Source organism: Mytilus galloprovincialis, chromosome 3 (assembly GCF_965363235.1).
Source record: "Mytilus galloprovincialis chromosome 3, xbMytGall1.hap1.1, whole genome shotgun sequence".
Taxonomy (NCBI): domain Eukaryota; kingdom Metazoa; phylum Mollusca; class Bivalvia; order Mytilida; family Mytilidae; genus Mytilus; species Mytilus galloprovincialis.
In genome coordinates this window covers 90475932-90491968 of record NC_134840.1, presented here as the reverse complement: position 1 = coordinate 90491968, position 16037 = coordinate 90475932, and the positions used below count along the sequence as shown (strand labels likewise).

The window sequence follows — 16037 nt, the reverse complement described above, 5'->3', positions numbered from 1 at the left end:
AACATGAAACAATCATTGATTTTAAACTGGATGAATTAAACTGTGTTAGACAATTATTGCTAGTAGTCACAAAATAACACTCATCAGTAAACCGATATCAGCGGCTAACCCTGGCTTTAGGGAGAAATAAAACTGTAAAGAATTTCAAAATGTACAATTTTCACGTTAGAATTTACATAAAAAATTGGTATTTAATGAAGCAGTTACCGGGCGATTTCAATATTGGTAAACAAGTTGCACAAATGTGAGCACGGCCAATTATGCTGGCAAGCGGAACACACAAATTGGTTTCCCTTAAAATGAAAATTATTGAAACAAATAAAATCAATGGCATTGTCATCAACTTGTTAGCTTGAATATCCTTTCCATTTTTATTTCAGGTACATTGATATCTTCCTTTACTGTTTTTTGTGGAGCTCAGACAAAGATAAGTAAACGTAGGAATGCCTTCCTGTTAAATCTGCTGGCCGCTTTCCTACAAATGGTGACATTTCTTGTTATTGTTGGGTGGATATGGAGCATTTTATGGGGAATGAATTTCGTACAGATTGCACGTAAGTACAAATAATTAAAAGTAAGATGACAAACTTAATTGAAGCACAACAAATTTGAAAGACCCGGGAAAATGTTCACTCTGATTTGTATATGGTTTGGTCTCAATTGTACCTGATGCATGTTTTCACTGATAAACGTGGCGTCACGGTCCTCTGGAATCGGTATCATTCCTTTTTTCTATTCTAATATATTATATGGGATTGTTTTGCTATGTAGTTAAATAAAATATACAACTCGTCTAAACATCATTCCAACAATGTTAGATCTGTAAATATATATATACAAGTCTAAATTGAAAACTGCGTTCAAACCTATAATTGCGTTGGATAAAAACCGCAATTTTTATACGTGTGCATGTAAAACAAATTTCGTTGTAGAAGGGTCTAAAAACAGCACAAACAACATTTTCCAAAAGACCAAAAAAGTGAAAAAAAGTATATTTAAACAAAACGCATTTGACTAACAGGTGATGTTCTTTAACTCTGCTGACTGCCATTGGCGATTGACAAATAAAATTGATCACAAGATGTAACAAAATGGATCTTAATATAAATTTAATACTAAACAGAAAACAATAAACTTTTGGCCATATATATATATTTAATATTCGTCTAAACATCAGCCCAACAATGTTAGATCTATAAATTTGCTTTTGGAAATTTTTTGATCTTCCCTCGCTGGGATTCGAACTCATGCTACTGAGATATCTTACACCAATCTTGTGTTTTTGGTGATGGGTTTAAAAAGGATTTGCTCGTAATTTAATCTACGTAAAACTAAGGGTTCAACTTGCTCATTTGAAGATCTTTCACAACGATTTCATTTCTTCCTTTTTTTCTAGTTCAGCTTTAATGCTCCCAATACACTTGTAAATTTCTACTATCATCATATCCATTATAAAAGAGATTTTGGTTTTTTTTTCAGTGAAGAAGGATGACGACGTTAAGATTCCATATTATGCCCGCCGACAAAGTAGTGTGGATTTTCTTACTTGATTGATATTATTACTGTTATGCAGATTATTTCTCGAAGTGTTCATTCCTGTACGTTGAACGGACTGGTATGTGTAGTGAAATTACCGAAGACATAATTTTTTCTGTTTCATTTTGGATATTGTGCATTATTCATATTCCAAAGATGGCTATAAACAATAAATCAACAACTGCAATGTTTGTGAAAATCAAATCCAAGCAACAAACACTGTTGTTTTATTTATTTAGCAGAACTTTTATTATAGTAGCATTTAACACAGGTTTAATATTGACAAGCGTCATTGCTAGACACCTTCCTTGTTCTGTTCTTGCTTGTTATACTTCTATGTGACCACTGTGGAGGAGTTAAACTACTTTACTCAATGTTTAACCAAAGTTTTTTTCATACTAATTTCCTGCATAGTATCAAAACTCAACAACATGAAACATTCAATGTTATAAAAGTCGGTGAATTGTAAGGGGTAGATATTGAAATATGCTCATTTTGAAAATAAGTTGCAGAGGCTAATACAAAACTCCTTATGTTTACCGTTATAGGCTCCAGACTTAAAAGTGTGAAAAAAAAATTTTGATGGCATGATCACAAAATATCGTCGAGCATGATACGACGTCAGCATTTTTGTTTTCTGATTTTTTGCTTATATAAATACGGTCACAATTGTCATTGACAATGTACCGTTTTTCGTCAAATTTGACGACGAACATATAAAACTTTGCACACTTAAATTGCAGTGAGCTGTCGTCAAGATAGTAAAAGTTTTACATCTCAATATATACATATATTTAACTTAGTTTGAAGTTTAGCTTAGGCTTTTGTATTTTTACATTATGTATATTTTGAAATATTATAACATATTACTAGAATAAACGTTCAAATATTTCGTTTTGTTACAAGTATGAGATGCATTAAAAATACAGAAAATGCTGAAATATCGAAAGGAATAGTGGTCTGTGATGTAACTAGGGGACAAGTAATCACTCAGTAATAAGTATATAAACTCACCATAGATACCAGGATTAAATTTTGTATTTACGCCAGACGCGAGTTTCGTCTACAAAGACTCATCAGTGACGCTCAAATCCAAAAACGTTAAAAAGGCCAAATAAAGTACGAAGTTTGAGAGCATTGCGGACCAAAATTCATAAAAAAAATTGCCAGATACATATAAGGTAATCTATTCCTGTAGAAAAGCCTTAGTATTTCAAAAATTCAAAAGTTTTGTAAACAGATAATTTATAATTATGACCATATCAATGATATTTTTTGTCAGCACAGAAGTGCTGACTAGTGCTGACTACTGGAGTAGTGATACCCTCGGGGAATTATAACTCCACAAGCAGTTGCATCGACCTGTAGGTTGTAAATTAACTCATCATAGATACCAGGATTAAATTTTGTATTTACGCCAGACGCACGTTTTGTCTACAAAAGACTCCTCAGTGACTCTCAAATCCAAAAAAGTTAAAAAGGCCAAATAAAGTACGAAGTTGAAGAGCATTGAGGACCAAAGTTCCGAAACGTTTTGCCAAATACAGCTAAGGTAATCTATTCCTGATGTAGAAAAGCCTTAGTATTTCAAAAATTCAAAAGTTTTGTAAACAGATAATTTATATTTATGACCATATCAATGATAATTCATGTCAGCACACTACTGGGCTGGTGATACCCTCAGGGAATTAAGACTACCAGCAGTAGCATCGACCTAGTGGTTGTAAATAAACTCATCATAGATACCAGGATTAAATTTTGTATTTATAACTGTACTCATCAAAATTCCTCTATACATAATAAATTCGACCGCCACTTTTGAGGAGAGCTGTGGGTTCAAACCCTGGGTAGATGTCTTTAAAACTTAGTATTAGATGCGTCTTCGCTTAGCGCGTGGCGTTTGGCAATAAAACAAAGACTGGTTGGCTTCATTTGGACCGTAACACAGTGTGACCTATTATGACAAAAAAACGCACATGTAGAAGATAGTAGGGTAATGTATTTTTTTTTAATTTTCAATTATATGGTAGGGAAAATCTTTTAATTATTGGTGTTTTCCGGAAAGAAGAAAGGTCACAAATTTTCAGACATCTATGGTTGATGGTTGATCCTGGTATACACAATTTAAATATCATTATACCTTTTCAAACCAAGTAAAACTCATACTTCTGAGGGGCGTTCGTTTGATGGAAGAGGATGTATAGGTGTAGGGTGTAGGGTGTATTAATACAATACAGTTTCAAATTATTTAACACTAATCTTAGCAACAAATTGCACTGCCTAACAACTGTTATCTTCTTCTTGGTTCTGATCATCGGAATTTGACGAGACTGTCATCAAAGTGAGAGGGTTAGCGTTATAAAACCAGGTTTAATCCACCATTTTCTACATTTGAAAATGCCTGTACCAAGTCAGGAATATGACAGTTCTTGTCCATTCGTTTTTGATGTGTTTTGTTATTTGATTTTGCCTTGTGATTATGAACTTTGCGATTAGATTTTCCTCTAAGTTCGGTATTTTTGTGATTTTACTTATTTTGTATAGTACAGACAACCGGAAGTTAAGGAGACTTTATAAAGCGTTGATAGGGTTCCCTGGACCATTTGTTTAACTAAATGTTTCTTTTACCGCATTTGGCGTGATAATGCACTATGGAGTGAAGAAAAACTCATCTATGTTTATGAACAGAGAGAATCTAGTTAGCCTCAGTAGCTCATATAAGTCTTTGTGCATTTTTAACATTTAGAAAATAATACAATTCATAAACTCTTTTTTTTAGTTTGTATTACTGATATTTGTTCTATTTTCAATTTCCCGCTATCTAATAGTTTTTTTGCAAAATACGAAATTTGGGTAAATGAAGGCAACAGTAGTAAACCGCTGTTCGAAAGTCATAAATCGATTTAGAGAAAAGAAATCTGGGTTACATAATAAAACTGAGGTAAACACATCAACTATAAGAGAAAATCAACGAAACAACAGAAACACTGAAGTGCGACAGAAAACATAAACGACAACACAACATACACAGAAACGAACTAAAATGTATAAGATAATAACTGTCACTTTCCTGACTTGGTAAAGGACATTTTAAAAAAATGGTTGGTTGAATAAAGGCAACAGTAGTACGCCGCTGTTCGAAATTCATAAATCAATTGAGAAAAAAACAAATCCGGGTTACAAACTATAACTGAGGAAAGGATCAAATGTAAGAGGAGAACTACGACACAACAGAAATACAACATTAAAATGTAACACACACATAAACGAACTATAATATAACAATGGCCATTTTCCTGACTTGGTACAGGACATTTTCAAAAAAACAAATGGTGGGTTGAACCTAGTTTTGTGGCATGCCAAACTTCCCGCTTTTATGGCAATGTTAAATATAACATTAAATTGACAATATTACATGACAGGACTACAATACGAAAAATGGGAGAACATTTAGGACAGAGAAACACACGAATAATAGCTAACAAAAGGTACTAGATTTAAACTTTAACCCCCAGACGCGCGCCTTGTCCACACAAAACCAACCAGTGACGCTCAGTTGAAAAAAGCTCAAAAACCAAAAAAGTACAAAGTTGAAAGGCACTGATGACCAAAAGTTCCAAATAAGGCGTGACCAATACGACTAGGGTTTTCTGCCTGGGACAAGAACATCCTCAATATTTAGAATAATTCATACTTTTTCAAACAGTAAATTTTATAAAATGACTATATAATAGATATACATGATAAAACCGAAGTGGTGACTAACTACAGAATAAAAACGGATACATTACATAAAACAACCCAAACCAGCACATAAAAATACACAGCCGATATAGCCAAAGCCATCAACGCTCAAAGTGACGTCACATTTGAATTTCTAAAAAGATTTCCCCAAAATAAGTTAGAATTAAGATAGAATTCAAGAGTAGATTTGTAAGACTGATATATTACATTTATTTATTAATAACAATGAAAATTACAATACTAATTATCATCAAATTGTGGTAGTAATTAGATAATTAATTGTATTATCTAGCTATGTCCTGCATTGTAATGTATTATCTAGCTATGTCCTGCAAAAACCTGGTTTTGTACAATTTATGTCTGTTTGGCATGTTGTTTTTAATTTTGATTTCTGGAGTTTTCTGGTTTTCCTCTTTAAACAGCGTAGGCACACCAGTGCGAAGCTTGTACAACAGTTTTACAAACCATGATTTTCCATATTGAATGATTCACTGTAAGTGTATTGCAAATCATAAGGACAAAAAGAAGAGATAACAACATGACATCATAAGCCAGAAATCATGATTCCGAATTTCTTTAGTAATACTTGTTTTCATACTGAAAACTTATCTTTGTAATTTAATAGTGTAATACAACTTCAAAAAATTAACGCTTTCATGATGAAATGACCCGTTAATCTATGTGTACCAAGGTTGAAGCTATGGTAACGTGGTAACCGTGAATTTCCCGATTGCCGGTAATTCCATGCTGAGATGTTGCATCTGCATAGCTTTGCGATATGAACTTATAAATATGTAGATACTTCTTAATTCGACATTAAATCCGATGTCTTATGTGACCATGTACTAAAACATGAAACTTCAATTAAGTACCTGGGGTGCACCATCACAAACCAACTAGACAGGGGAGAACACATCAACACCATTACCAGCAAAGCAAGCAGAAGCCTTGGTTTCATCCATAGAAAACTACACATCGGCTCTGAAAGCACTAAAGAGCAAGCATACAAAACTCTAATAAGGCCACAACATTATGTGACCCATATCATTAAAAACATAGTGAACAAATTGAAAAAATCAAAGAAAGGCTGCGCGATACGTCACCATGCGCTACAGAAACAGATCAAGTGTCACAGATGAGATTAATGAATTGGGCTAGAAAAGTCTCCAAGAACGACACAGAAAGGTCAGGGTCGCAATGATGTAAAAGATCGTTAACGACAAAGTAGCCATCACCAAAGACTTGTACCTCCAAAGACAAACTAGAGTATCAAGACATGCACAACAGCATGTATACTTGGTACAAACACCAACCAAAGACTGCAGGAGATGGCCCTTCTTTGTGTATACCACCAAAGACTGGAACAAGCTTCCCCCGGAGGTCACCACAGCACAGTCATTTGAGACGTTAAAATTTCAAATGACTAATCTCACAAAATAAAGATGAACAATTGTTGTATCCTGTTTTTAACCATGCAGAACCAATTTGCAAGTATATATTCAGAGAGTTCCATATGGGCAGTATATGGAAGAAGAAGAGGGAGTGCTCAACTCTTTCTGCGCGTTAAAAAAAATCCGTAAAGTGACATGCTGCAGGACAAAATTATAACCACTATCAAACATTTCTTCCTTTAGTTGTATTTTCCTAAATTACCCGATCTTCATCTCACTCAGTCATTGTTTTCATAACCAAAATTTCAGTCATTGTTCTAGTCCTGAACATCATTAAATATTTACCACTAAACATAAGTCAAACAAACAAAAATTGTCTCTTTTGCAACTATATACGATGAAAAATATTGTTTTTACACGAGCTCGACTTCCTAAGCCTCACTACAAACAATAATGTGTTGAACTAAACAAATTTCAAGTCAGGCTACGAGAGTTTGAGGGTCAATTTTCAATCCTAACTTTTTCATGAAATCTTCACTGTACTTTGAGATGAATAAGACTTAAAACTGGTTTTGACTGTCAAGTGCATGTATTCGATACTGTGTTTCGTGAATTAATAAACCCTGTACAGGTCACCTGTCCGTACTATGATACGACACAAATGACTTTTGAATAAAACCAAAGAAAAATAAATGTTATATAATATACATACATAAAATATACCAAACTTTACATATAATGAATGAAAGTCAATTCGAAACACTTAGGTACAACAAACAACAGTTCTTTAAACTTGAACGAAAGTTATGAAACTGCTGTTTCGAAAGGATGTGCGTCTTCACTGAATGCTTTAACACTGTATGTAAACGCATCATAAATACTCGGACAAAAAGCTGTTCGCCAGACGCGCGTTTCGTCTCCTAAAAACTATGCAGTTGCTCGAATAAAAAAGTTCAAAAGATGAGACAAAGAACGAAGTTAAAGAAAGTTGAAGACTTAATATTCCAAAAGATTTTGCCTGGTCTATTCCTTTGGAGAAAAATCCTCTATGTATTTCGAAAAGTTCAAAATTTTGTAAAGAGATAGTTTACAATTACCGGTACAAATAAGACAATATCGATGATAATTAATGTCAACACAGAAGTGCGGACTACTATGCTGGTTATAACTTCAGTGAGGATAGTAGAGCTTTACAGGGTAATCTCAATTAGAATGCTGTCATAATTTTACAGTAAATACTGAAATATATGAACCATACCTAAACTACAACCTAACCACAAAAATCCGTCGTCATCAACGGCAACGGAAAACGGATTCTTAATGCCATCTTTTTCGGTTAAGATATTACATAAATGTTGACCCTGTTGATCTAGTAAATGAACGCAGTGGTTTTTGTAGTCTGTAACAAGGACGTGGCCATACCTATCACATGTCAAACCACATGGTTCCCCTATTAGATTACCTTCTGTTCCCGTGTATTTTCTCTTATGACGTCCCTCTAAAGTTAAAACATGAACACATGATTCTTTATGGTCTGAAACGTAGATATCACCATTTATATTTTCTGTTATTCGCCTAGGATATTTCATGTGTTGTTTCGACCTTTCGAACTCCGTAATGACCTTTCCGTTGTGAGTATATTTCATCACAACGTTTTTGTCAGAATGCTTATAATTGTCATATGTGCTTGATTTGGTCGCACATACTAACAAGTCACTAGTATGCGATAAGGCGATCCCGCGAGGGTAGTCGTTCAAAATTGCCAGATCTCGGATTCTTACGTCCCGATTCAAAACTTTTACACATCTGTTCTTACGACAAGAAATATAGACACTGTCATTGCTGTCAGAAGTAACATAATCGATGTCTATCTCCTTTCCAAGGCGGATTGTTCGGATACGACTTCCCAGACGGTTTATTAGATGCAACCGTTGATCGAAGCCACAGGCAACCCATGCTTTCCCTCCAGAGACGGGGGCTATTCCGCGAATTAAGTGCTGCCCAGGGACTTTATAGGATGCTTCCTGTTTAAGATCCATGTTTAATTTGCCTCTCTTCGAAATGTTACCGAACATTTCTCTGGAAATAGTATCTCCTGAATTAGAAGATGAAAATATGACGTTGACTCTCGGTATGAATCCGACAGGAAGAAGTTTGAATGCGGCATGAAGATGACGGCGTAAAGTGTCTCTTCCTGCTGCAACGTCTGGGTTCGATCCAAATGATATGTAGTGGTTAGCTGCTGTTATTTGTTGACTTGCAAATCTCACAGCTTCCGAGACACGAGATTTGAAAATTTTTGCACGATCTTCTTCGACCTGAATTTCTTTTTCAATTTCTTCGAGAAACTTATCTGATACATCATCGATTTCTTTATGCAAAGCGACAGCACGTGCCTTAATTACACCTGCTAGGTTCTGTTTCGCTGTAACAAACTCCTTCTCATTAAGCTGCACATCGGTAAGCCTATCTTTTAGGGAAGGGAGATAATTATTTAACAAATCAATAGAATTCTGCAAATCTTGTTTAGTTTCCTTTGCATATTCAACAATGTTTTGAAGATCGTGCTCCTCATGACTGTCTATTTGACAAGCATCACAAAGCGGAATAGAACAATCACAACAGTATAATGTGATTTCTTGTCGGTGATCATCACAGAACGTGTAGGACTTCATTCTATGGCCATCTTTTTCAGCCGTCTGTAGAGAATTAACTAAATGATGTTCTTTTGAAAGCTTCATCTTTAGGTGAATGTTTCCACATTTGTTGCAAAAATTCTGCTTACATTCAAGACAGTAAGTTTGTGCTTCCAGTGCTTCTTCGCAAGTTTCGCAGACTGATTTCTTTGCCTCCATCTGGAGAGAGGCTTGCATAGCACTAACATAAATGTTAGATTTAAATGCAGTGACGCCACCGTTTGGAATGCTAGTACTAATTTTACAGAGTGGACAAGGGAATTTATTTTCTTCTGAAGTCTGTTCAACAAATTCATCAAGGCACTTAAAACAGAACGTATGCATACACGGTAATATTCTAGGGTCCTGGAAATCTTCATAACACAGACCACACCAATCAAATTTGTCGTCACTTTCTTTTGTTTTTATATTAAGTCGTTCATTTGGTGTTGGAGTTTGGTAACCTTCCCTGTCGGTGTTGATAACTTCTTCTGAACTATCTATCCTCTCCATGAATTTCACGTTCCTGGACTTCCGAACTGGTTGATCACTATTGTCCTCATCAGCCATGATTAAGGTTAGTTGCAGATTCAATATTTACCTTGAAAACAATAGTTTAAATTTGAAAGACGGACGACCATATTGTGAAATTAATTCAAAATGATAAAAATGAAAAAAAGAAAGGAATTACTGACATAGTAAAATCATTATAACGACATTTTCATTCTACTATTTTCGCTTTTTTATATACATGTACAGAAGTGTATCTTTCCACTTTAGATTTTAAAGTTGATTTTGTGAAATGCAGGATATTGTCTAAACCGTAAATGACCTTTTCCATTTTTCAACATTTACTTTCTTGTTTTAATTGAGAGAATGCTGTATTACTTTAGAACGAATTAAATAGAAACAGTAATGTACAAATATACTTACTTTTAATACATGTTATAAATCACATTGACAAAATTATCTCTTTGAATCATTAAGGTGCAAAGTTCTTAGTGTTGTAAAGACAATGACTTTTAAACAAATAAATTTAAATGAAATACCTAAATGATCAGTCGTTCGTATCGCGTACTTTATGTAAAAAGTAAAACAGAAGGGTTTAATAAGGTCTAATGAAGTGAAATAAAGACAGTGGTATAATATTACATTTTTGAATCTACGCTTTTTCAACAAGTTTTATTAGCATGACGGCGTTTTTAACTTTTTGTTGTAATTATACGATTTTTTTTAGGAAACCTTGCAACCCTATAAAGTTACAAAAAGAAGCACTTCATACTAAAAATGTACGCACGGTCAACGCTTTTAAAACCCTATGAAGTTACAAAAAGAAGCATTCAATACTTATAATTACATTTTTTTAGCAATGATCATGAACACACGAATTTTTTTATTGTTTTATTTAATTCACCTGTGCACTTTATTGTTGGACCACGTGTTATCATGAATGAAAAGTTTTATTGAGCAATGCAATTGCTTACGGAATAACACGTGATGTGCAGTTACCCAATCAGAATAAAGTATCATAATGAAACATACATCTAATGTAATTATTAGAGAATACCAATGCTCAATGTATATAAAATTCAAAACCCGCGCATATTCTTACCAATTTTGGATTGTATCAACTAGTATCTTTTCTTTAAAATACAGAAACAACTCAAATGGGAAATTGTCACTTGTACAATTGGAGCTACGATGAAACTGTATAGTCTAGGGGCGGTGTATTATATGTTAATTCTAGAATACTTCTCATGGAACACTTTATATATTTGTATTCCTGACAGACTGAAATAATTAGTCAAACTTTATTTTTTTTTATTTTCCAAATTTAAGGGCCCATTAAGAGCATAACATTAATTACAACATGACATAAACATTACAGAGTGATTAAAGAAACATAAAATAATAATTCAAATGCACGAGGAAAGAATCAGTGGTCAAGGGGAGATAATTTTGATATCTTTTAGAGTATTTATGTTAACAAATTTTCTGATTTTCTAAAGTGCAGGCCTTTATCGAGGTATGCATATATAATAGATAAAAAGCTGCTATCTTCATTTACCATGATCCATGAAAAAAGATCTTTTCTGTTTGAATTATCTAAACTGGGGTATTTTTTGATATAATCAGTCACATCTCTTCTGAGGTTATTGTAAAGAGGGCATTCCAGAATAAAGTGCATTTCATTTTCAATTCAATTTGAATTACAATATAAACATATCCTCTCATGTCGAGGTAATGTTTCATATTTACCACATACCAGGGCCGTAACTACATTGAGGCAAATGAGGCAAATGCCTCATGTAAAAAATTTAAAAAAAAAAAATGAAACAAAAGGTTGTTTTCATACTCAAATTGTTTTCACGGAAAGTGTCTTGCAAGAAGCAAATTCTCTTCACTCCCTGGTGTATCCCCTGGCTGTTTTTTTCGTTATCCATGTTTCTATTTTCCTTTTAGTTTTCAGAGTTGATGGTCTATTGTTTGTACTTCTGTGTTCCGAGTTTGTCTTTTGTTCATTTATTTTCCTCCTTTATGACTATAGTCTGAGCGATGATATTCATTTGTAAACGTGGTTTTGCAATGTTACATGTCCAACGATGTCCAGAATTGTTAGATAAATATATTTTGAACACAAAAAAAATGTCCTTTCTGCATGAATAATTGAAATTGATATCAAAGAATACAAAACAGTTTGTTTTATTGTAAAAAAAAACTAGATAGCTGACATGGTTTGAATTAAAGTAAGGTCACATATTTCCCGGTATCAAATAATTTGAAGAAAAAAACAAGGTATTGCCATATATGACCTTTTACATTGAAAGTTTAAACTTGCATTAAGTCGTGATGAGACCCTTTAACAGATAATAAAGGAGTATGGGGACATAACCGCACATACAGTCAATGCATAGAAAAAATACAAATGATCAATGGTCAAAGTTTGTGTTCCTGCTCTTCATCTTGATAGTTGCCGGATGGTCTTCAACAATACTTTTAAAGAATCATGAATACCGTAAAAGATCGTAAAACAAGGTGAAGATGGTCCCTAGTGTGGACTTAAGCAGTACTAGTACTTAAAGTATAATACTGCAATGTCACTATATTCAAATCTAGTCATAGGAAAAAATCACCAATGTCTAATCACAATACAAGACAAGAACAGACAGACAGATACGGTATTAATAATTATGAGAATTACAATTTTCGCTTTATCCTACATATTAGTCTTTTAATGTTGTCTCTAATACCTAAAAGTCTTAAATTACAACAAATGGAAGTTCTAAAATTACTATTAATATTTGTTTTTGCTTTGGGACCTGATTGTCGAAAAAAATATCTAAAAACTAATTAAGCCGTTTCAATGCAAGAAAAAGTCTGGGAAACGCTCAGAATGCACGATTTTGCGTTATTTTTCTCAGAGCTACTGGGGGCCTTGAGTGGCCCCCAGACCCCTCGCCCAAAATTTTTCGACTCGCTCCGCTCGGCGAAAATATATTGCCTCACTATTAAAAGAGGCTAGTTACGGCCCTGCATACATTGGTAATTCTTTCATGTCTGACAGTTTCTATTCTTAAACAGTGATTGCTGAGTCTGTATTTTGTTAACAATTTTTTTTGTGGGTGCTTTAAATCTAAATAATTTTGAAGTCAAATGATCTTTTGAATGAAAAATAAGTGTCCAATTTGCCTTGATTCTGTAAATAAAAATCTCGCATTTTCTCCCAATCATTTTGAAAATTTAATTTGAGCTGTTTTTTCAGTAATTTTTTTAATTTATTTTTGCCTAAATTTTTACATATATTTAGGTATATACCCAATTTTTCACTGTAGAAAATGATATTAGAGAGCCATGAATTATTGGAGCTAGTTTGAGCTTTACTCTCAATCATTTTTAACTCAGCATAAGCACTTTTCAATAAATCAGATGGAGAATTCTCCAGTCTATGCCAATACATAAACATATATGTTAGCAAATTTATATAAAAAAAAAATATCTACCCAATTCAGACAGGACTGCTACATTTGTGCACATCTTTGTAACACCAATATACTTACAAAATTTTAAATTTAGCTTCTCAAACTCCCAATCTTTAAATATGTTATAAAGGGATAATTTTTTCCTTTTAGGAGTAATGTTAATGACACCCCAATTTTCACAACCATAAGTTACAATTGGCTTTAGACAGTGATCAAATAAATGCAAAAGAGTTTTAATAGAAGGATTTGATGATTTCAAATCTTTATAAAGTTTAAAACTGGCCTTTTGACCTTTTTTGGAATAATTGTTTCCTGGCTTCATCAAAGTTTCCAGTATTATGAATGACTATGCCAAGATATTTGTATTGTTTAACACATTCAATAGAATTATTTCCTACATTGAAATCTTCATTAAGGAGTCTACAACTCCTATTGAATATAATAATCTTGGTTTTCTTCACATTTATTTCCATACACCAATCTTTGCAGAATGTGCTCAAAGTATCAAGTCTGTTCTGAAGCCCTTCTTTTGAGTCAGATATTAATACAAGATCATCAGCATAAAGTAGACATGGTATCTTTTCATTATTTAAATTGACATCATCATAATTTTTTGATAATATATCTGGCAAATTATTAATAAACAGTTTAAACAATGTGGGACTCAAAACATCACCTTGTCGTACACCAACATTATATCTAAAAAAAAATCAGTTATTTTGTCTTAGAACTACTTTAACACACACTTTGTCACTACTATACATAGATTTCAGTATGTTATAAAAAATACCATTATTTGTATTTTGTAATAATTTGTATAATATACCAATATGAATAACCTTGTCAAAGGCCTTGCAAAAATCTACAAAACATACATATAATTTACCTTTGCCTCTTTTAACATATTTTTCTATGAGACATTTTAGTACAAAAATATGATCCGAAGTGCGAGCTTTCTTAGAAAAACCAATTTGAGTTTTATTTATGATGAACTTCTGAATCGCCCACCTCTGTAAATCTTCAACTTGCCAGCAAAGGACAATTCCAACGTTGTGGACTAGGTGATAGAGTTCATGACATCTCTCTTATATTGATCTAGTATAGCTGGTATTTTTTTTTCGGTTTACAATTTCTCCTTATCTTCTTTCATCCCTCCCCCAAAAAAATCACTACCAAAGGCAATCAATCTTATATCAATTATATTCGCGACTATTCAGAGTAAAAAAAGGCATATTGGTTTTCACATAGTTCAAATAACGTATTTGTAGGTCTTGTCTATCTGATCATTTTTGCCATTTAAAGATCCTATAAATCTTTTAAATTATTCATGATAATAAGTCAAACTTCAGTCTTGTTTGATTTACTTGAAGATTTTGTCTTGTTACTTATTTTTGATAATAAGTGAAAAATTTAAGCATAAGTTGGTAGATACCTTGTTTTAGGTCAATAACTCATATAAGGAGTTGTCTGACAGTTTTGATGTCAATAGGCTGAAGGTAGTTCTCATCATTATGAACATGTTTGCCCCTTTTGGAGTTTTTCTATAGCTATTTTCACAATAATAAGCTACCTAAAGGCTCTCAAGAGCCGGTGTTGCTCACCTGTACATACTTATGCTTTGGAAATCATGTAAAATAAGGTTAAAATCATAATTAATAGATCTAAGATAATAATAAAAAAATTGGCAAATTTCTGTAAAATTACCAACTCAGAAGCAGCAACCCAACAAAGGGATATTGGGATAAGTCTGAAAAATTCAGGGTAGATGAATAATAAGAACATTTTTGCCACCTGTCAGATTTGCTCATAATACTTTAGTATCAGAGATATAAACAAAAAAACTGCATTTTACCCCTATGTTCCATTTTTAGGCATGTTGGTCATGTTGGTTGGAAGGCAGGGTCATCAGACACAATTTTTAAAATGCCATATGATGATTATTGCCAAGCTTGTTTAGATTTGTCTAAGTAGTTTCAGAGAAGAAGATTTTTGTAAAAGATTACATAAATTTATGAAAAATTTATAAAAATGGACTATATAGGGCCATTACTCCTTAAGGAGTCAACTGACAATTTTGGTCATGTTGACTTATTTGTAGAGCTTACTTTGCTGAACATTATTGCTGTTTAAAGTTTATCTCTATCTATAATAATATGCAAGCTAATAACAAAAAGCTGTAAAATTTCTTTAAAATTACCAATTCAGGGGCAGCAACCCAACAATGGGTTGTCCAATTCATCTGAAAATTTAATTTAAGATCTTGTGTTGATGAACATGTCTACTCTTGTCAGATACCCTAGTGATGCTTGTTGCCAAGTTTAGTTAAATTTAGCCCAGTAGTTTAATAGATTTTTGTAAAAGTTAACAGATATCGATGACGGACGACAGAGTTTTTAGGTCAGGTGAGCTAAAAATACATTTTACCCTATGTTCTATTTTCATCCATGTCAGTAATGTCTTTTAGCAGGTGGCAATTTGGCAAATTGGACACATTTTTTAAACTAAGATACCCCATTGATGATTGTGGCAAAGTTAGATTAAATTAAACTCAGGAGTTCCAGAAATGATATAAAAAGTAAACACAACTTGTGACAAAGGATGCCAAGTGATGGTAAAACATTATACTGTCACTTCATGCAGGGTCAGGTCAGCTAAAATTTTAACCTGTGAACCATCCACCTTTATACAACACTACTTATTTGTTTGAATTA

General features: G+C 33.2%; 2 protein-coding genes across 2 annotated transcripts in view; one reads left to right on the top strand and one right to left on the bottom strand.

Moving 5' to 3' along the window:
• The window catches only part of LOC143069339 (protein stum homolog), a 32630-nt gene extending 30202 nt beyond the window's left edge, over nt 1-2428 (top strand). Inside the window, exons 2-3 of the mRNA XM_076243923.1 lie at nt 381-554; nt 1480-2428. Of these exons, the coding sequence (XP_076100038.1) occupies nt 381-554; nt 1480-1550 (245 nt within the window). The 3' untranslated portion in view covers nt 1551-2428. The remainder of the gene's footprint in view (nt 1-380; nt 555-1479) is intronic.
• A 4927-nt stretch (nt 2429-7355) lies between these two features.
• Nucleotides 7356-10397, bottom strand: LOC143069331 (uncharacterized). The gene is made up of 2 exons (XM_076243912.1): nt 10280-10397; nt 7356-9947 (listed from the first exon to the last, which is right to left on the bottom strand). Exon 2 carries the CDS (start codon nt 9914-9916, stop codon nt 7898-7900), a length of 2019 nt encoding a protein of 672 aa, XP_076100027.1. The 5' UTR covers nt 9917-9947; nt 10280-10397; the 3' UTR covers nt 7356-7897.
• Between the last annotated feature and the right edge of the window lie 5640 nt (nt 10398-16037).

What these genes read in the sequence shown, in the direction of transcription:
- LOC143069331 (XM_076243912.1), bottom strand. Translation starts at nt 9,916, where the DNA reads ATGGCTGATGAGGACAATAGTGATCAACCAGTTCGGAAGTCCAGGAAC.